General features: G+C 40.1%; 2 protein-coding genes across 2 annotated transcripts in view; one reads left to right on the plus strand and one right to left on the minus strand.

Annotated features, from left to right (window-relative positions):
• The window catches only part of slc17a5 (solute carrier family 17 member 5), a 950,640-nt gene that overhangs the window by 433,115 nt on the left and 490,566 nt on the right, over positions 1-26,959 (plus strand). The window lies entirely within an intron of this gene.
• etaa1b (ETAA1 activator of ATR kinase b) lies at positions 14,534-19,678 on the minus strand. Its single transcript, XM_022201795.2, has 6 exons — positions 19,360-19,678; positions 18,532-18,660; positions 18,311-18,375; positions 18,026-18,135; positions 16,569-17,932; positions 14,534-15,437 (listed from the first exon to the last, which is right to left on the minus strand). The coding sequence occupies exons 1-6, from the start codon at positions 19,487-19,489 to the stop codon at positions 15,325-15,327; spliced, it is 1,911 nt and encodes a 636-aa protein (XP_022057487.2). The 5' UTR covers positions 19,490-19,678; the 3' UTR covers positions 14,534-15,324.

Raw genomic sequence — 26,959 nt, forward strand, 5'->3', positions numbered from 1 at the left:
TATTTTTACTGTATTTGTTCTGTAATTTTAATATATTTTACTATATTTTTACTCCATTTCTGCTATATTTTTTCTATATTTTACTGTATTTTTACTGTTTTTTCTATATTTTAACTGCATTTTTTACTGTATTTTTATTACATTTTTACTATGTTTTTAGTGCATTTTCACTGGATTTTTACTATATTTTTACTGTATTTTTTCTATGTTTTACTGTATTTTTTCTATGTTTTTAATGTATTTTTCTATATTTTTATTGTATTTTTTCTATATTTTTACTGTATTTTTATTATATTTTAACTATATTTTTACTGTATTTTTTCTATATTTTTACTGCATTTTTACTATATTTTAACAATATTTTTACTGTATTTTTCTATGTTTTTACTGCATTTTTACTGTATTTTTACTGTATTTTTGTTACGTTTTTACTGCATTTTTACTGTATTTTTCTATATTTTTTTTACTGTATTTTGCTCTATTTTATTACACTAGCATTCAAAAGTCTGAGGTCACTTGGGGGAATTGCCTGAGCGTCCCCAAACCTAACTACACATTTTCGGAACCTAAAACGTAAGTGAAAACCAACAGTACACGAGTGAAAATGAGACGTAAATCCAGGACTAACGTCCGCATTCACCCTCCTACCTCCTTATGTGGACTTTGTAGCGCCATCAAACTACTGTGTGACCGTCTTACGTTCTGGTGAGCAAACATGAGAATGCAGTTTAGTTTATGTACGAGTGTAGTTTTTCAGATAGAGGGTTGGAGGAGGACGTATGCGGCACCAGCAGAATGTTCTTTAGAAAGACGGCTAAGTTTACTCGGTTAGCATTAGCTGTAAACATGAGAAGAAAACAGAGACTGAAGCCTCTTAAACACTAAAACAATGTGCAGATTGTCATTTTTACAAGCACAAATATTGTTATACAAGTATTGGTTGCGGGGATATGTGATGTTCAAAGCTAATTTACAAACACCAGAATCTCATCCAATCTCCGTCTCTCTCATCTGCAACCAGCATTAAATGAGAGCCAGATGATCCGTTAGCGCTACAAAGACCCGAAATCATCGGCTGCTCGCCTTCATCAGGACCCAATGGGACCCTGGAGACGTCACAACAGCCAGTATAAGGTGGGAGGATCTGCAGTCAGTATATCAGTACAGGACTTTTTGTTGATGTTTTCAGGCCTGAAATCATCACGGCCGCCTGTAACTAAACACCACGTTTTTAGGAGCAAGATTCTTCCAAATATTATAAATGCATTTGAGCAAAATTGAAATTGAAAGTTATTTCTAAAGATATTGTAGTAAACCTGTTGACACACAAAATGACCACAAACAGACAAAAATGGTCACAAAGGGGCACAAAACGACCACAAAAAGACCTAAGATGCCCACAAAACTGTCTGAAAATAACCAAAAAAGAAACTAAATGAGCACAAAGACACATAAACAACCACCAAAAGACACAAAAAACGTAAAAAGGCATAATATGACCACAAAAATACACAAAACTACCACAAAAAGACCTAAAATGCCCATGAAACTGTCTGAAAATAACCAAAAAAGAAACAAAATGAGCACGAAGACACACAAAACAACCACAAAAAGACACAAAAAAACATAAAAAGGCATAATATGACCACAAAAATACACAAAACGACCACAAAAAGACCTAAAATGCCCATGAAACTGTCTGAAAATAACCAAAAAAGAAACAAAATGAGCACGAAGACACACAAAACAACCACAAAAAGACACAAAAAAACATAAAAAGGCATAATATGACCACAAAAATACACAAAACGACCACAAAAAGACCTAAAATGCCCATGAAACTGTCTGAAAATAATCAAAAAATAAACTAAATGAGCACAAAGACACACGAAACGACTACAAAAAGACACAAAAAAACATAAAAAGGCATAATATGACCACAAAAATACAGAAAATGACCACAAAAAGACTAAAATCGTTCACAAAGGGGCACAAAATGACAACAAAAAGACCTAAAATGATCACAAAGCTGTCTGAAAATAACCAAAAAAGAAACTAAATGAGCACGAAGACACATAAACAACCACAAAAAGACACAAAAAGGCACAACTTGACCACAAAAATACACAAAATGACCACAAACAGACTAAAATCGGTCACAAAGGGGCACAAAATGACCACAAAAAGACCTAAAACGCCCACAAAACTGTCTAAAAATAACCAAAAAAGAAACTAAACGAACACAAAGATACACAAAACAACCACCAAAAGACACAAAAAGGCACAATATGACCACAAACAGACTAAAATCGGTCACAAAGGGACACAAAATGACCACAAAAGACCTAAAATGCCCACAAAACTATCTGAAAATGATCATATAAACAAAATGAGCACAAAGATTCAATTCAATTCAATTCAATTTTATTTATATAGCGTCAATTACAGTCAAATCGTCTCAAGACGCTTTACAGAACCCATATGCCTGACCCCCAGAGCAAGCCCAAAGGCGACAGTGGCAAGGAAAAACACCCTTTTAACAGGGAAGAAACCTCGAGCAGAACCCGGCTCTATATAGGGGGGACCCATCTGCCTGCTGGCCGGGCGGGTTGAGAAGGACAGAAGAGGGCAAGGGGGAGGGATGGGAGAAGAGGGAGGGGTGAGAAAGCAAGGAAAACACAACACACATTTGAATACATGCATGACAGGATATGTGACACAAACAAAGTATAAGCTAACATTGAAAACTGACTCATAGTTTACTCTGATGATGTACGGCTCTGACATTAAACATACTCCTTATATAGCTAGCAGTAAAATTCAAACAGTATGTAAGTTAGCATAACAGTATAGTGAAGGCGATGCAGAGTTGACTCGTGGAAAAAGGGAATTGGAAGCAGAGGGCTGGTGGAAGGTCAGCAACAGCATCCCACAGTGGACATGATGGAGACTGGACCAGCTGGTGGAACATCGACCGCAGATCTGAAGCATCCAGCTCTGGGACCAGGGACACTCGGAGAAATAGCACAGGGGGAAACAGAGTGAATGTACTGCAATAACGGTATACATATTAAATGTAAAGGTAGATAGAGAAGGGCTCAGTGCGTCAAGAAAAGTCCCCCAGCAGCCTAGGCCTATAGCAGCATGACTAGGGGCAGAACGAAGGGACGTCCAAGAAGGAGTCAGCTGTACAATGAAGACACAAGCCGAACCTCTGTGGGTCACCCAGTCAGCCCCAACTATAAGATTTGTCAAAAAGGAACGTTTTAATCCTGGTCTTAAAAAAAAAAAAAAAAAAAAAAGACAAAGACACACAAAACAACCACCAAACAGACACAACATTTTTGTATGACAAATTTTGAATAATTTTCGACAGTTTTGAGCCATTTTCAACAAGTTTCATTTCAGCTTGTGTCTTTTCTTGTCATTTTAGATCATTTTTGTGTCTTTGAGATAATTTTCATTTAGGACAAATTTCATGTCGTTCTGGACTAATTCTGTAATGATGGATCATTTTCAAGTCATGTTTTCTGAGCAAGAGTCATTTTGAACAATTTTCAAGTCATTTTGAAGAATTGTGGACAATTTTTGAGTCATTTTGGACAATTTACAAGTCATTTTGGACAAGTTTTGAGTCATTTTGGACAATTTTCTTGTCAATTTCAAGAAATTGTATGTCAACTTGGATCGTTTCTTGCCATTTTGGATCATTTTTGTGTTTTTGTGATCAGTCCCTCAGGTATATTTTGACCCTCTGAAGCAGCGGGGGAACCTCAGACCTCAGGAGATGTCAGCTGGCAGGTGTTTGAGTGTTGATCTGCTTTGCACATTGCAAAGGGAACCCCTCGGCCTCCACAGTCCTGCTTCGCCTTGCATTTTCCATGGTGTGTTTCTGGATAGCGACCGTGTGTGTGTGTGTGTGTGTGTGTGTGTGTGTGTGTGTGTGTGTGTGTGTGTGTGTGTGTGTGTGTGTTCGTTCGTTCGTTCGTCCGGCAGCTGGAGTTCCACTCAGCTGGCCTCTCTTTATGCAGTCCTGCTTGGAATAATGAACTGTGTCTCTGCACAGTGGGAGCCGTTTTAACTCCAGAGCTCACAGAAGCTAGCACCACTTAACGTTTTAACGCCCCGTTTACGTGTCGCTCAACAAAGTGGCAACGAACACCACGAGTCCTTGAAGACGAGTCGACGCCGTGTTCAAAAAAAGAAGCACATCCAACCTGTTTACCCCCAAACTTCTAGAATCTGCCAACAGCAAAGTGTAAATTACTCTGGAAAAAAATGCTCCTCCCAAAACAAACAAAAAAAACATATTTCAAGGAACTTTTACCTTGAAATAAGTGAAAAAAAATCTGCCAATAGAACAAGTGAAAATGGCTTGGTAACATTTCTTGAAATGACATCTGATATTTAGAATAACGAGATCTTATAATTAGCTGTAAAACTTATTTTAAGCTCTATTTTACCAGGATTGTCAAGCTTAGATGTCTTAACCCTCCTGTTGTTTTCATTTATGGCACCAAAAAATATTGTTGCCTGGTCTCAAAAAAATCTAAAAATTCAGCAAAAAACATCCTTAAATTTATAAAAATTTGCAAAATATTTCAAAAAATTTTAAAAATGCATAAAAATTGGAAATATTTTCAAGCAGTTACTAAAAATCTTCCAAAAAATCCTAAAAATATCTGAAGTGATTCCACGTCCATCAGTAAAACTTATATTATTTTCTTTAAGGACATTTGGGGAAAAAATCAACCAAAATTCAGAGAAATTCACTGGATTTTGGTTGATTTTTTCCTCCCAAATGTTCTTAAAGAAACTGTTTTTTTAAACATTTCTTTTTTTCCATCAAAAAATGTTCAAAAACTTCCTAAAAAATGTTGAAAATGTGGAAATTTTCACTGTGAAAATATATTGTTTTCTACATTTTCAATCTGTAAAACAGGTCACGAGGGTTAAAACAAAATAATTCCAAGATTGTTTAACAAGATATTTAAGACTCATTGTCTTAAAACAAGTCCCTCCATCTGCTGAAATGTCTCTTGTTAAGTGAATTTATCTTAAATGAAGTGTGATGAGACATTTTAACTAAAAATAAAACAGACTTGGTAAGATTTGGAGTTTTTGCAGTGCATTAGAAAGCTCCCAGCTAGCCTCCATACATCTGCTGCTGCCTTTTTTCCTCAGGGGAAGATTTGGCACCTCACTGTAAAGCCCAGCAACAAAATTACCTCAGCCTAAACCTGTCAACAGGCCATTACAGCCCACGCCGACTATTACGGGCCGGGGAGAAAAGGGCCAAAGCCATTGTAGCGCAAAGGTGTTGGCAGATATAGGCCGGAGGAATGTGGTGACGGGGAAGTTTGCTGGAGAGCCTCGCTTCTGAAAACACAGCTCGGCCTGCAGAGCCTTATCAGCATGCTTAATAAAGCGTGCTGCTGCTGGGATATCAGCCCCAGATTTAAAAACAACATTGTGATAATCCCGGCCTGAACGCTCGACAAGACGTGGAATTTAAGAAAGCTGAGTTGATTGCGCAGCTTTCTCTGGGATAATAAATCCTTCACAAGACGTGTTTTTTTTCTGTTCCTCCTTCCATTCCAAAGCAGTGATTTACATTAGAATAACACGACTCTGCTGCACACCTCCCTCCGTCCTCCTTATCACCGCCACGTCTGTACGTGACTCATTTTCCTAGAAAATATATTCCTCTGATTAACCAGATGTAAATTAGTGGGTAAGAGTTTAAACTAAACAAAATACTGCACATTTGTAGCCTTATGTGGTTAAAAAATGGGCTTTCCTCGCCTTTAAATCACCGGAATTCTAGATATGGTAGTGTCACACTCAAAAAGAGTGAAAATCTGGCAGCTTTCAAGCTTTCACACAAGGGTTGAAGGTTGAAGGCTGCCAGAGTTTCACTCTTTTTGAGTCAAATGATCTATTTTAATGTTTGAAAATGTGGGAAAAAAATCTAGATTTTGACAGTGAAACTTCTGATGTCCACATTTTCAACGTTTTTGGGAAATCTTTGAACAGTTTTTGGTGGAAAAAGAAATGTTGAAAATATTTACAGGAATTTTTCTCGTCAAATCTGGGGGATTTTTTTAGAATAAAACTTTTAAAGGAAACTTTTAAGGAATTATTCGAATTTTCTTCCTGAAAGTTTTGCAAATTTTTCTGAAATTTAGGGAATTTTTTGCTGAATTTTCAGATTTTTTTCAGACAAGGAAACAATATTTTTTGATGCCTGTAAATTAAGACAACAGGAGGGTTAAAAAGTGGGCTTTCCTGGCATTTAAATCACCAGAATTCTAGATAAAGTAAAATTAAATGAAAAAAATAAAAGCTATAATCTGGCAGCAGAGGCACCAGATAAATATGTTTCCACTGGTGGAAAAGAAAATAACCGCAAATATCTTTTATTTTTAGCAGATTTAAACACAGTAAGCAGCATAATTTTACCGTCACATATTGTTAAACAACAAATTACTGTTTATAAAAGGTTTTGTTCTGCTTTTGCTTGTTTTTTTTGTTTTTAACAATTATGTTAAATGAAACTCCTGATTTTTACGTCCTATTATCTGTAATTTACTGGAACAGGAAAAATGTAATCAAAAAGCTGTTTTAAAAGTTATTTATTATTTTTAAATCTTTAATATACACATTTTTTCTCTTAACAGAATTTATATTTAAAATAGCACATTTTTTTCTGATTTAAATGCAGTTAAAATAATAAAAAATTGTAAAATTACAAATTAGCATTTGTAAAAACACAGATCTTGATGTGGACTTTATAATTTTATTTACAGTTTTGTTCACATGTAAATTAATACTTTTTCCTGTGATTTTACACGATATTATCTGTAATTTAACAAAAAAGCCAAAATCTCTTAGTTATTTGTAATCTTTTAGTCTTTAATATCCATCTTTTTTTCTTCCAAATAGCAAAAAATATCTGTAAAATAACAATATTTTTGCGAAAATAGTGTAATTTTATGATAAAATATTGGCAAAATCACAAATTTACAAAAATACAGATGCTTGATTTTCAACTTTTTCACACTTTCGGCCAGTTTTTTATGGTAAACACATACATTTATACTTTTATCTGTGATTTTACTACACGTTATCTTTTACAAAACTGTGAAAATATGTAAAATAACAGTTAACTGATTATTAATTAACTTTTCAAAACAGTTTTTAATGTTAACGCTGTGCTTCTCCATTACACACCGATGTGTCTATTGGGAACTGCAGAAACCTGAAACTTTCAGCCTTTTCTTGTGTTAATTCTGTGAAGTTCCTCAGAAATTCAGTTTAAATATTCACCTAGAAACAGTGAAATGTCGGCGAAGGATTGAGAAACACGAGTCCAAACACCCAGCAGGCAGCACGTCTCTCCTAGAACACACTGGGCTGTCTTTAAGCTCTGCCCCATCGTGCTCGTGGGTTTTCCATCACCGTCCTCTGAGGAGGGAGTCGGGGAATTTGGCAGCTCTCCCCCCTCTCGGCCTCCCCCCCGGTGGGGAGGGCGGTCATACCTGGGGGCCCATGAATGGAGCCCTCAGGTGAAGCGCTGTTGAAACAAATCTAAAGCTGCCTAATGACACGCACCGTGAAACTCTTCACAGGTCATTTACGCTGCTGACAGGCCGCCTCCTCCTCCTCCTCCTCCTCCTCCTCCTCCTCTTGCCGGGGTGTTTGTGTGCGAGATAGAAGCAGACAGACGAGACGCAGATACACAAACTGATAAGAGAAAGACAGCCGGGGTCGGAGGGGAAGAAGGAACGGGTGAAAAGCGGAGCTAATGTACGTGCTACGTGTTTTAGTCGTACTCTGGGAGGTAATCTGTGAGCTCTGAAAGCAGTGTGGCCTCACAGCATGGGAAAGCGATTAGAGATGCTATCTCTGCTTGAAGGAGGCAATAGCTGCCTCAGGTCGTATTTCTAAAGCCGTAGAATTTATGTTCGCTGTTCTTGGAGGCTGTTCTGCGGTGCCCTTGGAAAACTTGGCCTCATATTAATCTGCTGCAAATGTATCGGTAATCCAGCGCACTAGTTTCCCTCCAGGTCTCATTACTCACTTCCGCCATAAGAACCCCGTGCTGGAATAAACAGAAGAAGAAGAAGAAGAAGAAAGCTGGTCTTCTAGATCAGGTTTCCACTGCACAAAGTATACTGAAACGACTGCACCAAATGACCACAGAAAGACCTTAAAGGCTCACAAAACAGTCTGAAAATGACCAAAAGAGAAACAAAATGACCACAAAAAGACACACAATACAACCAGAAAAAGACACAACATGACCACAAAGCTGTACAAAATGACCACAAAAAGACCTAAAATGCCCACAAAGACACTGAAATGGCCACAAAAATGCACAAAATGACCACAAAGCTGTACAAAATGACCACAAAGCTGTACAAAATGACCACAAAAAGACCTAAAATGCTCACAAAGACACTGAAATGGCCACAGAAATGCACAAAATGACCACAAAAAGACCTAAAATGATCACAAAACAGTGTGAAAATGACCAAAAGAGAAACAAAAGAGCGCAGACACACAAAACAACCACAAAAATGACAAAATGACAAAAAAGACACAAAATGAACACAAAAACACCTAAAATGATCAGAAACACACTGAAACGACCACAAAACTGCACAAAATGACCACAAAAAGACCTTAAATTCTCACAAAACATCTGAAAATGACCAAAAGAGAAACACAACGAATGCAAAGACACATAAAACACCCACAAAAAGACACAACATGACCACAAAAAGACCTAAAATGCTCACAAACACACTGCAACGTCCACAAAAATGCACAAAATGACCACAAAGCTGTACAAAATGACCACAAAGCTGTAGAAAATGACCACAAAAACACCTAAAATGATCACAAACACACTGAAATGGCCACAAAACTGCACAAAATGACCACAAAAGACCTTAAATTCTCACAAAACGTCTGAAAATGACCAAAAGAGAAATGCAATGAGTGCAAAGACACACAAAACAACCACAAAAAGACACAGCATGACCACAAAAATGCACAAATTGACAAAAAAAAGACACAAAATGACCACAGAAAAGCAAAATGAGCTGGCCATGTGATCTGGAATGGACACACTTCCTTGAGAAGTGTTTTTGTAATGGGGAACTTAATTGGAAGTGATTTCTCAGACACAAATACAACTTTTTATTTTCCATGTAAAATTTGAAGATGAGCATTTATTGGTTCATGCACAACAACATATTTTTCTTTTAAAAAACTTAAAAATTACCAGTCCTTCTGGGATTTCGTGGGCGTTAAAATGTTAAAATTCGGGCCTAAAATGCCTGAATTTGCGGCAGCTTCTCTAAAACAAATTGCGATGTAAGTGCCGATGTTTGGTAGATACACCCCCTGTCAAAAGTTTTAGGACACTTTCTCGTTCAAATAAAGTAGAACCTGTCCTAAAACTTTAGACAGGGGGTGTATCTACCAAATTTGGTACACATATGCAGCACATCAGGCTGAACAAAAAAGTCAGTGACAGCCACATTCCAAACCCAACAGGAAGTGAGCTATTTTACGTTGAATGCCAGATTTTGCCCATTTTTCATTTTTTTCTAGAGCGAACTCCTCCTAGGGGGAAACTCCAATTCACCTCAAATTGGGCCAGTACATACAGGAGGCCTTAATGATCCAAAGTTACTAAAATCTTTTTCCAAAGTCAAAGGGCGTGTCCGTGGCGGCCTCTGGAATTTGGATCCTTCACCATGAAATTTCAAATGCTGTGTAAATGCCCTGAACATGCTCCAATCTGCCTGAAACTTTACATGTATGATCAGAGTCCTGCCCTGATCACATCCATATGATGAAATACACCCCCTGTCAGAAGTTGTAGGACAGGTTCTACTTTATTTGAATGAGACAGTGTCCTAAAACTTTTGACAGAAGGTGTATTTAATACAGAGACTGTAAGAACAAACATGATTTTAACTGACGACACAAAGCGTGAAATCGTCTTTTATATCCTCTCCTAAACACTCCTCTTCCAGTCTGGAAGCCACAATCTGTCGTCTAAAGACCCAATCAGGATGTATATGATGTAATCCTACCAAAAGTTAGACCACCTCCTCTTTTATTTCTGCTTGGCTCAGCGTGACCGAGGTTTCAACTCCTGAGTGCAGACATAGACAGGGCTTGAACTTCCTGTCTTATGCCTTATTTGGGCTCCATAGGCTTCAGTTGGGTTGCTGCTTTCCACAGGATTATTCAGTGTGTTTATAATTTCAGTTGAGGCGTTTGGCCTCCTGATCTTATCTTTGTTATCTCTTAAATTTGATTGACACGTCCCATTTGTCTAATTTATTCAATCATAAAATCAGAGTGTGATGTAGGATCACCGATTTAGAGCCAAGACCAAAGCCATCGCCACCGCTCTCTCACCGTTGGTATCTTTGGTCTGGGACGGCCTTAAATGGAGGGAAGTAATGTTCCACAGATCAAAAAGCACAAATGGATCTCAGTGTTTTTAGCTGCCAACACGCCTCAGAAAGTCGCTAAAAGGCACCTTCAGTTTTCCAAGGAGAAGACCGTAACTCATTCATTTCTTCTTTCTCTGATCCTCTGATGCAGCTCCTCCACAGAGGAGGTCAAAAGCTGCCCTGTCTCTGTAACAGTCCTTTCATATTAATTGTCCTCCCTAACAGACGCCTTCCATCCTGCACGTTAAAGAAAATATTCCAGCTTGTTTCCCACAACACAGATCGCTCCGTCACAAACTCCCCCTAAATTGCTTCCACACCGTCCAGAACCTCTTTTCCAACTCCAATTAGAGTCTTCACACATCACTTTCAAGCTGCAAACTTTCTCCTCTTCCCCAAAAATGAAAACACTCACATGAGAATGGACAGTTTAAACAGGTGCTATGGTAACATAACCGTCACCGCGGCAATTACTGCCTTATGCCTGACTGGCGGCCATAAATCATCCTCCCTCCACAAAGAGCACGTTGTGGTGCTGCTCTCCCATCCAATAATCAGAAATTGCTCCGTGCACGGCGTGACGAGCGGGCGCTGAAACGGCCCATTCTTCTGTTCGGCGGGACGATATTTCGCTCTCTATGGCGACATTACAGGGATCCTTCAGCGGGCGCGATATTGTACCTGCTCGACACCTGTTAGCTTTAGCCGAGGGTTTCATCAGATAGTTGAAATAAATACGAGTCATCATCATAACCATAATCATAGTCATAAAAACCGGGGGCCTTTATGCTGTTGCCAAATTGCCCTGCCATCTGATTTACAGTGGGTCCGGGTTGGGGAGGGGAAACGGAGGATGGCGCCTATTATGGGCTCCGAATGGGATAAACAGTGAAACATACACACCTGCAGACCACCCGTCGCTCTCACACACACACCTGGGAGCTCTCACAGGCATGTAAATGGGTGGGAATGGGCAGCAGGGAGGAATTCTCCGGGGATTACAAAGACGGACATTGTGCTACACGGAGCAGCAGGTGAGGAGAACGATAAGAGGCCAGAGGACAAATTAGGCCCTCATATTAAAATAATCCCTCATGTCTAATAACAATAATATTCCCCACATGCGGGCTACCGCGCCAGTCACAATGCTCTCCCCTTTTCAGGCCGCAGCTTGTTGAAAACAGATTTGAGTGTTTGTGAAATGGGCTCATCATGTCTGCTGGAGCTGTCAGCGGTCCTGGAGGTCAGAGGAACGGAGGCCAACAAGAGCAGAGAGGAGGCCGTCTGTGCAAAGTCAAAGTCCTGAGCAGCTGTGTGATACTTCAGGAGCGTCAATAGCTGGGTTTCCATTACAGTTTTTCGCAAAATAAAAGCGATATTTCTAAAATTTCGACAAAGTATATTTGCGCTTTGAACGTGTTTCCATTGAAGGTTGTTCTGGGCAGAAGCATAGACTGTATATAAAGATGGACGTAGCATCTGGCTCCAGGATTGAAGCCAACCCGGAAGTGTCAAAAACTTGCAATATCACGCCGTCCGCTGGGGTTGGCTCCAAAAAGCTTTTTCTCCGTAGACCCCAATTCATTTTTGGAAAAAATAAAATTTGATAGACTGATGTTCTACAGCTCAGGATTTTTTCCCGTTAGTTTTCATGGTCAAAATGAGAGATCAGGTGGCCGATCTTAAAATAAATCAATACTGAATTTTAAATAAATCGTCAAAGTTGGCGGAGCCAGGGGGCGTGGCTAGACTTGATTGACAGTCCCATTGACTGGTCCTGCCCCTAGCTGCTCTCCGGTCCAGCCTGTTTGATGACGCTTTTTATGTCACTGGCTCCAAAAAATCCAAAATGGCGACTAGGAAGTAGCAAAATCCAGGCTTTTCTCGGCGTTGAAACCAACGGGTGACGTCATGGTTAGTTCACGCCTGGGCAGAAGCATCGTAACTCTCGTAAAATATCATCCCGCGAGATTTCACTGCAGGACGATGGACGCCCAAAACCTGTTTCTATCTCCTTCTAACACTCTGCATTCCTCTGCTGTTTGCTGTCTAGTATGGCAGTGATGTTTTTCTCAAGAATAATGGCAAGAAAAGTCTCGGTCTCCTCTTCTGTCGACACGTACCACGCCATGTTTACTCCGAGAGAACTGGTCATGTCAAGGGCGTCAGTTTGTTTTTAAAAGTGGGGGGGATGGAGACCACAGCACTTTGAGAAAATGTCAAAGAATGGCGGCAAAATGCCACAAACTGGGCTCAAACTCACAACCACCGCACCAAAGGCAGAGGCTCAAGCTGTTGAGCTATCAGTACATGCAGGTAGAGGGTCTGTGGGCCGCTATAGTACTAATTCTCCCGGGCCGAAATTTTGCCCCTGCACACCTCTGGTCGGAGCTTCCACTTGGCATGGGCGCAAATTTAGCATCTGCACGTTTTTTTTTAACCTCACGAAGGTGTGCTGCATGTCTGTGCAACTCTCGGCCGAGTGCGGATGGTGCGTTCAGGAGCGTCGGAATTTTCTATACTGCTGAAAATAACTGGGTTTACAACGGCTTACATGTGAAGAATTTGAATGTGTTGGAGACAAAATGACCCCTGACAAAAAGTGGGAGGGACACATGCCCACCGTCCCCCCTAAACTGACGCCTATGGGTCATGTGACCAGGGACGTCCGGTGACGTATAATTGCGGTAAAAGTGTTTCCATTAAAAAGATGTAAAATTTGTAATTCAGCTTTACATTTTATTAGGAAAGTATCACATCCACAAAATGAAATGGGCTAATAAAAAACCAAACTTTAATGAATTTATTGTAGACGTTAACTTATACATTTCTACTATAAATTTAACTAAAAACAAAAAAGCTGAAAGATCCATTAACAACCTTAAAAATTTTCAAACTTAAACCTGGCTCCTCCTAATTGTTTTGTTTCTTTGAGTCTCATTTAATTGTTCACTTTATCTCCCCCTCTTGTGTGATGTAAAGTAGAATATCCCTGGCATTTTCCTCTTTATTTTTGTGTAAAATTGCAAATAAAAATTGATTTTAAAAAAAAGTGTTTCCATTGCGCTTTTACGATATTTTTCAATATCGAAACGTCTGAAAAACCACCTCATGAGAGCGTAAAAACTTTTTAACGATATTTTAGTCCTTTTTCGAAATTCAGGTGTTTCCATTACCAGTTTTTATTGCGCTATTTACATGTTGCGCATATCTAAGGGTAATGGAAACGCAGCTAATGATGAAAGAAAAACTCAGGGAACAGCTGAGTGTCAAATCAACATTTTTCCACTTATTGACGTCATTATTTCCAGCAGCAGATGCTCGATCGAAGAAATTAATTTAAAAACGTTCTCCTTGGACTCAAAGATAAATGCAAAAAAACACCAATAAACAAAGTTATTTCAATAAAGATTGGGGTTATTCTAAATTCTGACACCAACATTTTCATTTTCACTGCAGTTATCAACAAACCAGTCGACCCCTAAAAATAATTTACATCTAAAAAACGCATCTGTATCAAAAATACGGTTTTAAAAAGGCTGCTTTGGACCTTTCACCTTTTGTTTTGCTTTGAATGGCCTTCAGATCATGCAGAGCTTCTTTAAAAAGTCAAACTTGTCACATTGCAGCTCGTTTAGCAACCAAAATTTAACTCATTTTGCCGTGCACAAGTCAACACACTGTGTCTCTCTTAAATAAAATCAAATAAAAAACTCAAGTGGAATTAAAAACCCTTAAATCTGAGGAAATTCTGCCACTTTATACAGACTTCTCTTGCAGATTAGTCTTGGAAAATGTCCTAATTTGTGCAGGTTTTCTATAAAGCAGCAAAAGAAGCTGTCCTCCTTCACATCAGCAGAACTATTGAGCACATCAAAATAGTTGATGCTGAAACAATGTATCTACTAGCTACAAACCATGAAGTGCATCTTAGCAGCCAGATGTTTTTAGCTTTATTTATTCTGAGGCATAAATATCAGTAAAATCCTTGACACCGATCTATCATGTAGTCTCGGATTTTCAGGATAAACAGACACAAAGACAAACACACGGATGTTTTCAGCATTTTATCTGAGAGTTGTTTCACTCTTACAACACATCTGACCAAAACTTCCACGACTTGTAGTGTGAGGACATCTTTACCATTCAGTTTTCATAATTTCTGACTATAAAAGGCACATTTCCACGGTTGTTTTTTAGTTACTCTTGCACAAATTAACTTCTTCCAAAGGTGCATAGCATGGCTGTAAAGATAAACGGACGGAGGAGGGTCAGAACACACTTAACACTGACATGCAAAACTGAAATGAGAAAAACCGTGAAAGGAACCAACAGAACCAGGAGGAAACAGAAATGAGAACTACTAACAGACATGTTATTTCTTCACCTGTTAAATGATTAGGTTGGCCCCAAAGAAAAGTGTTTGTGCACAACTGTGTTACAGTTTCTACTTGAAGTAAATCTCCTTTGATTAAAAACTCCGGCACATAAACTGTTCGTTTCGTAAAGACGACAGCAGCCAGCGTTCAAACTGAAAACAGCAAAAACACTCTGCTTTACGTCTGAATTTTGTTGTTGTTGGGATTCTTTCCAAACTAGTCAGCAGCAGCTCAGGAAAATCTTTTTTCTATAAATTCGTTGCGGCTCCAGATCATAAACTTCCACAAACAGAGAAAGTCCTTTCTCGTGAAATGCATTTTCACATCAGCAGCAGGCATCTTCTTGTCTCCCATTTGTGCAGAAAGCAGAGTGGATCCCCCTGACCTCAGTGATTTGCTGCTGAACGGTCAGGCATCTGATGGGTTCTGGGAAAATAAGTCTCAAAAGTTCAGATGAAGCCGCTCTACGGTTTCGAGGCGTTCTGCATCCGCTGCCGCTTCCTGGCCAGGGCTTCCTGCTTCTTCCTCTCGATCTCGGCTGCAGAGCACTTCCCTGTCATCTGGCTCGTGACGAAAACTGGAGAGGAGGAAGGAAAGTGGGGAAATTATTGTAAACATTGAATACGGTTTGATCATAGCAACGAGGAAGTGTTGGGAATTAAAACATCTGAGAAAACGGGAACTAATTCAGAACGTTCATGCTGCTGTTTGACCCGGAACAACTTGACTGTTAATTTTGCTAACATTAAAATGTTGCTCATTTGGAAGTTTATTTAAAAAAAAAAAAAGTCCTCCGTGTCCAGAAAAAACAATCAGTCTGCAGTTTGTTGGCAGTGAAGCTTCCTGAGGTTTGGACTCCAGACAGGATCCCAAATTAAAGCCGTGTTTGGTTGCTTTGGGGGAGAACAGTTCACGTGCACTGAACTGTCAGTGATTATAAGAACAACATGTGACATCTGTTTTACTTGTGAATTTTCACTTCGATATCCAGTGTTAAAGCAAAGGGGCAGCAGATGGAACATTTAGTTCAACAGAAACAACATCTAGCAGGAAGGAGATCTGAACCTAATGTGAACGGACGTTTAGCTACGGCAGAAGTACAGCTTATCTAATGCATTTAGTCTAATTTAAGACCATCATCTGGGCTGCTTTAAAGAAAAGGAAGCATACTTTTCATTTCCTTTGACAAACACGATTAAACATTCAAACTAGAATGTTTTCATTTACAGGATCTCTTGATAAAACAGTAGTGCAGAAGTTTAGACGGTGAAGATTCTTATCCATCCAGAAACCGTCTGATTGATCCCAAAGTCATCCTGTTGCATACGTCAGAGTCATAAAGAACCATCTTTATTGGCAAGAAACACAGATTTTCAACCTTTAGGTTAGCAGCCTCTTTGTTGAGCGCCACCTGGCCACGATAAAGAGTCCTGATAAAGAGCCTAAATCCACTGAAAAACTGAAGCGACGTCTCCAAGATGGGAGCGCTCTACCTGCCATGAAGAACGGAGCGCCAGAGTAAGACCTAAAGTTGTTTCATTTTTTAACGTTTTTTTCTGCACTTCAGATTAAATCAATCGATGAATAAATCAAACCTACTCGTGGCATTATTTTGGAACGCCTCTAGCATCTGAATCTTTTGGACAGTCCCGCATACGTCACGCTATAATAGAATCCAGACGCACACATCAGAATCTAGACGTCTTACCTTTGCTGCTTTCAGCCGCAGAGTCGGATAGGTTTCTCTTGAAAGCTGCGTGATGGGGCCTGAGGTGCTGCGGTGTTCTGGCTGTCACCGTCTTCATATCCACGTTCACATTTCCAGCCTGGAAAGTTCCAGAGGAATCCCCACACTGGCCAAATGTGCCCAGACTCGTGCGGCTTCTCGGGAAGCTCTGAGACATCCGTGATTTGTCGTTGGCACCTTTCATGGGAACGTTCCACGCTTGGAGGTTCACGGTTCCACTGCTGCTGGTAGGTAGTGAGTTACAACGAACAAAAGCACATGTCGACTGTTTTTGAGTGTCAGCGTTTGTGGACGAGGTTGGAAGAGGCTTGGTGCTTCCCCGTCCTCCGTCCACGGTGATATCTTGCGTTTCTTGGCGGTTTCTGGGACTGGCTTGCTGTGACTGACTGTTAGAAATCCTCTCCACGCTGTCACATACCTGGTAGAGCAGCGCGTCGTCGTCCCCATCATCCCACAAACTGTCTGAGATGTCTTTACCAGAGTCTGCTCCTAAAAGAGCCCCCTTCTGATTATTAGTGATCCTGTCAGGCTGCAAAGTGAACGGTGTCTTTGAGGAAGCAGACTTCTGCTCCAACATCTGTGTTTTAGTTTGTTTAACAGTGAAGCCGGACTTTGAAGCTTCTTTAGCCATCTTGGGCTGGAAACACGGGTTAGGCTCCAGCTTGAAAGAGCTTCTGTTGGTCGTCTTTGGTTTGGGACACAGCTCCTGGAGTGAACTGCAGCTTGGCTTACAGTCTGAAGGCTGATTTGTGGAGTTTTTCTGTGCAGCTGGCTTGCAAACAGAGGTGAACTGAGTGGCGTTTGTCTGAAGGGTGGTTTTAGGATCGGCATCGTGCTGCTGGTCGGGATTCTGGGCCATCGCCAGGACAAGAGAGTCATTAAGCAAGTCGTCGTTCTCCCAGTCATCATCAAAATCAGCACAGTTGTTTGCGCTGGAACCACAAGATTGTTTCTCTCCGGCGGGACATCGTGCAGCTGAGCCAGACTCCTTCTGCTCAGATGCAGCTGAAGTCACGTGTTGGTGTTTTCCGTCTTGTAAACAGGGCGATGCTGCAGAGCTCTGGCTCAGCCGGCCACTGACTCCCTGAGTGGAGCAGTCAAACAGAGCGTGCAGCTCGGCCTCCACCTGATCCGACGACGGCGAACACTTCAGGTCCTTCGCATTGCTTGGGAATGATGCAGGAGCTGCTCGCGTTTCAGAAGTCTTAACATGTTCGTCGAGGTCGCTGCTGACGGCGTTCAGCTGTTCTGACGTCTCCTTGTCCTGCTGCATGTTCTGATCGAACTGCCGGGCCAGCTTCATGAGGTCCTCCACGTTGCTCTGTCTGGAAGTCACAGAAAACACAGAGACGGTCACTAATCACTAAGAATTAAGTGTAGCTTCAAGAAGTACGTAGCTAGATATTTTGATCCCCCACCGAGTGGACTTCTTCCTGGTTCTTGGTTTTCGCATCTCCGGTGTGAATGGGATGGCGCTGTCACCGATCCACTGCAGCAGAGGAGACTCAGGCCCTTTTGGTTTCACATCCTGTAAACATATACAGGCTCAAAGTTAGAAAACACACACTGCACGCAGAAATACACGACAACAGTGTTTCTGTTTAGTCTGACAATAACCGGTCTATTTTAAATTCATTCAACGCAACATTTAGACTTTATTATTCACTCTGCTGCTGAGTAATGTTTGAGAAGAAATAAGTGACCTTTGGAGCAATGCGGTTGACGATATCTGATATTTCCACGATTCTGTTGTTCCTGTGCCCCGGCCCTGAAGAGGAAAGAGATAAAAAGCCGTTAATGACGCATAAAATGGTAAATACGAGCCGAGTTGACCATGAATTTAAACACAAGATGTTTTTATTGACGTCTTACGATCATGAATTAAACAGCTGTAATTTCTGCTCTCTGTATCGGCGTTGTTTACCGGTATTAGATGGAGTGGGAGATGTTGAATCCCAGACAATATCCTGTGAAGGTTCCACGTCTCCTGGAGAATCCCCATTATTCAGTCCGGGGTATCTGCCGTAGCCTCTGTGCCTAGGACTGTGGAAATCTGTCAAACAGAAGTGTTATATTATTAAAATATGTATTAAACTGCTGGGACATAATTCTGCTGTCAGTAAAGGTTTGCATGGTTTACTAACCCCAAAATATCTCAGGTGGAGTGTTTTATTCCAGAGATTTTTCTATTTCAGTCTCACAGCAGAAGGTCCAGCTGTGGCATTACTCTCTGTATGGATTGTTCATCATTAATTACATAGAAAAGGGGGCTTCTAATAATTAGAATAACAACGTTTGGCAACAGTCTTCTGTAATTATGGATCATTTTCAAGTCATTCTGAACAAGTTTTGAGCCATTCTGAATCATTTTTAAGAAATTTTGAGTCATTTTGGACAATTTTCAAGTCATTTTGAGTCATTTCGGACAAGTTTTGAGGCTTATTGAACGATTTTCGAGTCATTTTGAACAAGTTTTGAGTAATTCTGGACCATTTTCGAGTCATTTTTGTTTTTCTCTCAAAGCAGCAGCAATAATTTATGGATTTCTGCAGTTTTAAACTAAAGTTAGTGATGCACATGGTGAATCTAGACCAGGTGATCAGACATAAAGTCCTCCAGCCTGTTCTCAATCAGGATTTTGCAGCTTTGACTCCCTAATGGCCGCCGACACTCCTCCACGTCTGCAGGTAGTTTCACGGCATCAGTCCGTCATTTATTCTGCTATTTCCACTCAGATCGCTGTGATGCTCACCTGGACGCATGGGGGAGGTGGCAGACATCTGTTTCCCGGTGTTGTTGTCCTGTGTTTTGCCGTGACACAGTTTGGAAACCGTCCTCCTCCACAGCTCAGTGAACTCTGCATGTGTGTTCGGCTCAGTCATCAAACCAGCAGCAGCTTCCGACCAGCATTATAATTAGTGTTGTTTATTCTTTTTGATGCTCCGTTAGTTAAAACAACGCAGCTGGCCGTTTAAATCACGCGTTTTTAATGCTTTCTCAAACTCTTTTCGTTGTGTTTTTGCCGTTTTCGATCCAAATCAGCCGCCATGTTTTGTTGTGACGTCACCACACTACGGATACCGTAGTGCACCAAAAAAGGCGAGCGTCCGCCAGAAACCGGTTTCCGTTCGCTGTTCGACACATAGATAGATAGATAGCAGCTAACATACAACAACAAAAAGACAGGCAAGTTGGCAACATTAACATTAAAGGTTAGTATATACTCTTTAAAATACCTTCTGTTCAATTCTATAAACAAAACACTTCTAATTTTAAAATCCACAGAAATACTTAATGTATTAAAAATCAATAAACAGTATTTACACCTTCCAAGGCACTTTAATTTAAAGTGATTTTGACAGGTAATAAGAAAGCAGTGATTGTAAACTACACACTACAAAACTACAGGTTGTAACTGATAGGATAATTGCAAAAGATATAATTTATTGAACCTATACAAATAACCTACTTATAAAGTGAGTTCAGAACAATCTGAACAAGGACATGAAGGCATACTCACATCAAAAATAATATGTCATAAAACCTAGGGCTATATATATATATATATATATATATATATATACACTCAACAAAAATATAAACGCAACACTTTTGTATTTGCTCCCATTTCTTATGAGATGAACTCAAAGATCTAAAACTTTTTCCACATACACAATATCACCATTTCTCTCAAATATTGTTCACAAATCTGTCTAAATCTGTGATAGTGAGCACTTCTCCTTTGCTGAGATAATCCATCCCACCTCACAGGTGTGCCTTAGACTGCCCACAATCAATCTTTAGTCTCAAAGTTTTGGTTAAAAGAAATGAAAAAGTTTCACAATAGTATGTGTTTGCTTTCACCACTGACATAAACGTTTTGTGTGTTTGTACTTTAGGACTGTTTGAGTCAGGAAAAGCAGCTGCAGACGTTTTAACAGGAAGTTTTTGGTACAACACCAGGTAGGTTCCTGCAGGAAAAAGTGTGAGGATAAAATAAGTATTTCTCTTACGTTGCCACTGGTTTCTAAATATGTAGATATGAAATATGTATGTAGAATGATTTTTGAGACTGTTTTTATTCACGTGTGAAAGTATTAGCAGTGGTAGAAAGTAGCTAATCCAGCTTCGACTACATGTAGCCTTTGTGAAATGTATTTTTACACAAATTCTTATTTTAAAATTTACTACATTTCATCGTACAGATTTACTTGTTGGTTATATTTATGCAATAAGGCCTGCAGAGTCAGTAGGTTCTTCTAAATCACTTCTGAAAACTTACTTTTACAGACTTAGCTTTACTTAATTTTAGAGTTTTATTCTGTATCGTGTCCTGTTTATTGTAGATGTTCTCTCTGGTTTTATTTGACTTTTAGCCTGGTTCTTTGGTCTGATGTCGTCTCGTTAATTTTTTAATTCTCTGACTTTTTGATTTTTAACTTTAACCCTCCATCTTATTCTTTAATTTTTACAACTGCTATAGTTCTTTTGTTTGAGTGCCAATCTAGCTCATTATTCATTTAATTTATTGGCATTTTTACTATTTATTTTAATTGACTGCTCTGCCTTGTCTTGCTTTATTCTCTGTTTCTTTAGGCTGCTATATAAATGCAGTTATTATTATTGTTATAAAAAGTTTAAGAATAGCATTTCTAACACTTATAATTATGAAATCCAATCCAATCCTAATTTGGCAGTAGAATAACACTAATGCATAATAGATAAATTAGCTTCTCCACAGCCAGCTAGTTCATTTAAATATTTCTCCCATGTTCAGGCTTTAGAAATAATAATCCTATAGTATAATATAATAACAGTGATTTAACGCTGGCAGATCTTATTTTGTCTCCACGGTAACCTAATTTTACTTTATATAAGCTTCAGGCTACAGAGTCTCGGTAAACGATAAATAAAATGGGTCTCATCATGTTGTCTGTTTCGAACTTAGTTTCAACTAAATGCAGGCAGCAAATCCACATTTATGTTCCCCAACTCTTTATGCAAGAACTTCATGAAATACAGACGCTAATTCTAAGTTTGCGTTGCTCTCGGCTGATCGTAAACGGCGGAGTAAATATTCTGTCAAGACGTCCTGATGCTGGTAAATCCGCGTGTTTACTCAGTAATTGTAATCAGGTCTCGCTGGGCCTGAAGCTTGTTTGTGTTTGGAAGCTCTTATTGTGAAGGGTTGTCCTCTGCGGGGATTATATTATTAGTACTGTCAAATAAACCCATCGCACTTTGCACAAATGTTTGTGAAGCAGAATTGCAGGCAAATTTCACGTTACATGGTGTCTGACAATGACGTCACAAGGGTTTGTTGAGGTTAAGATTCTGCTGCTGCAAACGGTAAAAACATCGTCGATGAGGGGCTTTCAGTAAAAAACAGAGCAGATGAGTCGACTCCTAATAGATTCAGTATGAAAGTAAGAGTTTATTCAACAATACGCTGTTGTTATTTAACGTCATTTCATGTTAGACGGTGGAAAACTTCTGTCTGTCTTCGACTAATGAACTGGAAACGCTTGAAAAGAAGAAGCTCTGACTGACAACGATGGAAATAAATCCACAGCTTTATCATTTCCTCCATGACAAATTCTGATGTGACCAAAAACATTAATAGGAGTGAGCATCTTGGAGTAAACCATCCTCCTCATCTGCTCCACAGCCACCAGCATCAGACTTTCATTTGCATCAATTTTAATTCTGTTTTATGTCCTGCATTGTTCTAAGTCATTCACATATGCACAATACTGGCAAATTATCCTGCAAAAAGTCTTTTTTCACTTATAAACCCCCTCAAGGATCTGGTTTTAGTCATGGGATAAGACTCTGCTTGGAATCAAAAGTTTGTTTCTGAAACACAAAGTTGAATTTACCTCGTTAGAATTCCTTAAAATCAACTCTGCTCCTTCTGAGTGATTAAAAAAATGCAGAAATCATGAATATGCAAATGCTTTTTGAGTGTCATTGTGTAAATAAATGGCTTTTAAACAAGCCTCCATTGTTTTGCAATGTGATAAAATCAGATTTAAGTCAGATTTAAGGTGAGCAGCTTCTATAAACAACAAACATTCTTGTGTTAAGTTTAAACTGGAAGTCTTGAGGAACATGAGAGTCTGAAGCCAAGAATATTTTCCTAACAGTTTTAGATCTTTGAGATGAAATGTGAGCGTTTTGAGCTGAGGTTCCTGCTGGGTCAGCAGCTTATCTTTTGTTTTAGTGCTTTAAGGAGTGAACTTCTCAGTCTGGAATAAATTTATGCTGCTAATTAAAAAACATTTGTCAAACGTGACGTAAAGGTCTGAGTTGTTTGGACATGAGTTCTGTCTGAAAGCTTTTTTTCCTGACCTTTAAGAGTTGCTTCTTTAATCAGCATGGATTCGTCTTGACTTTGGCTGCTGTTATGTGACATCTTAACATCTAACACTTGAGTGAGGGATTAATATCGTTGTCTTCTTTAAAGATCAGTTTTTCGAGCAGCGTTCAGAAGTTTCATTCAGCAGAACCTCTCGTCCACGTTAAGGTTCTCATTGCCTATTTTGGTCTTCTCTCTGAATGAGATGAGTCACATCTTGGAGCCTCCAGTAGCTCAGCTTGGTATTATTCCTCCTATAAACTATATTTGGCATTTTCCTGAGTCCAAAAATGTGTCATTTTGAAAGCGTGCACCGCATTCGGATGAGTAATGCCTTCAGTGGTAGCAGGTTAGTGACATGTTAGATGATGATTCCAGATAAGTCGCCGCGTTGTTGAAACTAGTCCATGTTTCCAACGTCGTCTTCTTATCTCTGCAATCTGACCGAAGCAGCTCCGTGATTAATGCTGCTGTTATTCGTCATGCGTGTGAGCAGGCTTTCCACTCAACACGATGTTTGACTCCTCTGATCGGGGGGTTAAGTTGTTGCTACCAATAAAATATTTACTTCTGAAAGGAAGCTACAATTTTGGCTTGAGATTGGTGGAAGTTTAAAGATGTTTAAGTCCCTTCTAGATGATTTTGGTAGATGTTTGATTTAAAAATAACACATTTATTTCTCCAGAGAGGTCAGCTACTGTGTGTTTTTAGTGCTTTGCATGGACTCAGATTTGCTTCGTGTGATTAGTTTATTCCTGATTCTAGCTTATTTATGTTACATGATGCAAAATTCCCTCAAAATCTTTCTGCTTTGGGAGTTTTTAAATGCAAACAGACCCATTAAATAGAAAATAACAGAGGATTCTTTATGATTTCTCACATTCTGCAGAGCAATTTCCAGACTAAAGCACTAGATGGTGCTTGTATACCTCCTTGGTATTTTGTATGTGTGCATCTGTGTGTGTGCATGCATGTGTGTGTGTGTGTGCATGTGGGCATGTGTGTGCGCGTGTGTGTGCATGTGTGTGTGGATGAGCAGTAGGGTGGAGAAGTGAGAGAGGATACAGTAAGTCAGCGCAGAGTGGATGCAGATTTTGCATAAAATGTTTTTCTGAGGTGCTGCTGGATTATTGTAACACACACACACACACACACACACACACACACACACACACACACACACACACACACACACACACACACACACACACACACACACACACACACACAAAGCTGCAGTGAATTACTAAGCTTGATTATACTTGATTCTGCTTTGATTGTTTTCATTTGGAAGCAGTTTATCAGTATAGAAATTTTGGGAACCAATCAAGTGTTTCTTTGATTGACCGCCAGCAGAAACGACCAGATGACCTGCTGAAGCTCCAGCTTCCCCACTTTAAAACATAATTCTAGTTTCATGAAAACATCAGCATGTATTTAACCACCTCTAACGATAAACTGCACAGAAGACGAGGGCAGCGGTGTCATCTTTGGGTCGTTCTCGTTTGGCGAATCAAAAGCATCAGAATCAGACGGATGAGACAAAACCAGGAAGTGGATTTTTGGAATGATCTAAAATTAAAATTTGACACATTAAAAAAAGTGAAACCATTGCAGAAAGCTTCATTCCCTGTGTGTATTTTTCTTCTTCATGTTGTCTGTATATATCTTCTGTCTTTAATCTACAGATATGTTCTCTCGATTTTTCTCACTGTCACTTTGCTTTATTTATTCCTTTACTTTAAGAAAGGGAAAATGTACATTAAATAACATTTTAACAAATGTAAATGCACCCGAGTTAGCAGAAAAGCTAGTTTCCATTGGTCGTCCCTCTGCCTGGTGTTAATTAGCATCCTATAATAAATAAAACAGCAACAATAAGAAAAGCAGTCGGTGCTGTGACGCTGCAAATTTCCTCTCTTGGGACTAAGAAAGGATATTCTGTTGTATTCTATTTGCTGCTTGACCCATAAAAGTGCCACAAAATATAGAATAAAGGTTTCCTAATTCAGAGAACATGGTTGATTTCTCACGTTAGGGTACAAACTCATATCTTTTGCATTTAAGTACCGTATTCTTTCCAACCACTCTCTCCTTTCCTGAGATAAACACGTCTGATTCGATGCTGTACACGCCAAGCAGCACATTTACGCCTACAGGCCGTTGTCATGTTAGCGGCGTAGCTGCTGTCAATGTTAAAGAGGTTAACTGGAACCGCCAGTATGGATGTAGCGGTGATTTAATCAACAGTTAGCCGCGTTTCAGGCCTCCCTTTAATGCATTCAGCTAATCTTGGGGGTATCCCCATTGCTCCGTCAAGCGAGCTGTGTCATATCTCGCTGCAGTGCAAATCCACACCCGGGGGGCGCCGTCTCCCGCCCGTCTAAAAGTCACCGTAACACCCACTGTCACAGCGAATGTTAGCATTTCTCAGAAGTGATAGTTAGACGACAGAATAAAGGGCATGGATGTGTCAGTTTGGATTTGAATATGAGGCATCAGCTCGCCTTGTGTTTTTTTACCCTTTTTTTCTGTCTTTCCTCCTCCTCTGGAAGTCTTTCCACGGCTGAGAGGGAAAAAAACTGCCAAAGGCTGCGTGGGGAGGAGAGCAGGAACACTTTAGTGTGGATTCTCCAAGCTTGCCTGATTCCTTCCCAGAAGTCTGCCTCTTCACCTAACTACCTACCGCCTTCCTCTATTTATTGGTTACGCCTGGGTTGTTTAGAAGCAATTAAGGAGCTAATTGTGGAGATTTCTGAGGACTGGGTATTATAGTAAAAAGTAAAGAGCTAATGGCTAATTGCCTAAGCAGCTGCTAGTGTTTATGAAGGAGGAGCGAACATGCCAGGGGATCTAGCAGGCGTCGACAGCACCGAGGACAAGGAGGCGTTTGTGTGTGTGTGTGTGTTGTGTACATATGTGAGGTTTTGGGGGGGTTCATCATTGCTGTGGATCCTGGGGACGGTTCACACCGGGCAGCTGCCAGTAGAGCGACACAAGGAGGGAGAATCGAACTCAGAAAAAGTGTCTGCATAAATAATAATCACCTCCGATGGCCTCTGGTGCTGCATCTCCAAGGAGCGCATTGTGTCATCTGTGTTTGTACGTGAAGGGGTATGTCCCGGTGTTTATGCCACCAACACCAACCCCCCGACCCTCCCGCCCATTCTGCCAGACCCCCTTTGGGCTAGCGGTGCCTCACGGATGACAGTTAGCATGTGGCAGAGCTCTCTGAAGTGGAAGGGATCCAGGAAGCCGGCTTTCTGTGCCAGCCTCAACCAAGCTGGGATTTCACCCGTTTCACAGAGTCTGCCAACGGCTGGGACTGTGAACGAAACAACGCCTGCTTCAGCGGCAGATCAGTGGGCCTCGGCAGCGGTTAGGTGCAGCCTGAGGCGGTTTGGCGGCCGTCTGAAAGGATCCCAGCAGCTCCTTTTTGGTCACACGAGGCGAAAAGGAAGTGCTAAAGGATGTCCAACTGCACTGTAGATGGATGGATAGACGATGGATAGATGGATGGATGAATGGATCGACAATAGATAGATGGATAGATACTTTATTTATCCAGAGGGAAATTCAAGTATTCAGTAGCTTCCCTACAACAACATGAATAAACAGAAAGACAGGACAGGCAGGTTAGTAACATCAACATTAAAGGTTAGTATATACTCTGAAAAAGTAAAAAAGAAGCTGACATATCAGTAAAAACACTTAGAAAAAGCTCGTACTCAGATGGAGCTACAGAAGATGAATCCATTTGCATCAGCGCCGGTATTAAAGTATCAAAATGAGGAGGAAGAGGCGACGCGATCATCAGTCGTGGTTTAACTCTGATTTCTGTTCTTGTCTCTGAAGGAGTCAAACATTTACTGATCCCAGCTGTGAGGAGTTAACCGTCACAGCAGAGGCTTTTTAGCATCACTGGGTGTCATGATAGTGGAATCAGAGCTGTTCTGTATAATTATGCTGAACAGAAAGACATCCAAACCGTTTG

This window comes from Acanthochromis polyacanthus, chromosome 15 (assembly GCF_021347895.1).
Source record: "Acanthochromis polyacanthus isolate Apoly-LR-REF ecotype Palm Island chromosome 15, KAUST_Apoly_ChrSc, whole genome shotgun sequence".
Lineage (NCBI taxonomy): Eukaryota > Metazoa > Chordata > Actinopteri > Pomacentridae > Acanthochromis > Acanthochromis polyacanthus.

Excerpts from the sequence above, each read along its gene's own strand:
- etaa1b (XM_022201795.2), bottom strand. The coding sequence starts at position 19,489 with ATGACTGAGCCGAACACACATGCAGAGTTCACTGAGCTGTGGAGGAGG. Across the intron at positions 18,136-18,310 it reads TCAACCGCATTGCTCCAAAG|GATGTGAAACCAAAAGGGCC; the intron begins GTCACTTATTTC and ends ATATGTTTACAG. Across the intron at positions 17,933-18,025 it reads ACCAGGAAGAAGTCCACTCG|ACAGAGCAACGTGGAGGACC; the intron begins GTGGGGGATCAA and ends TGTGACTTCCAG.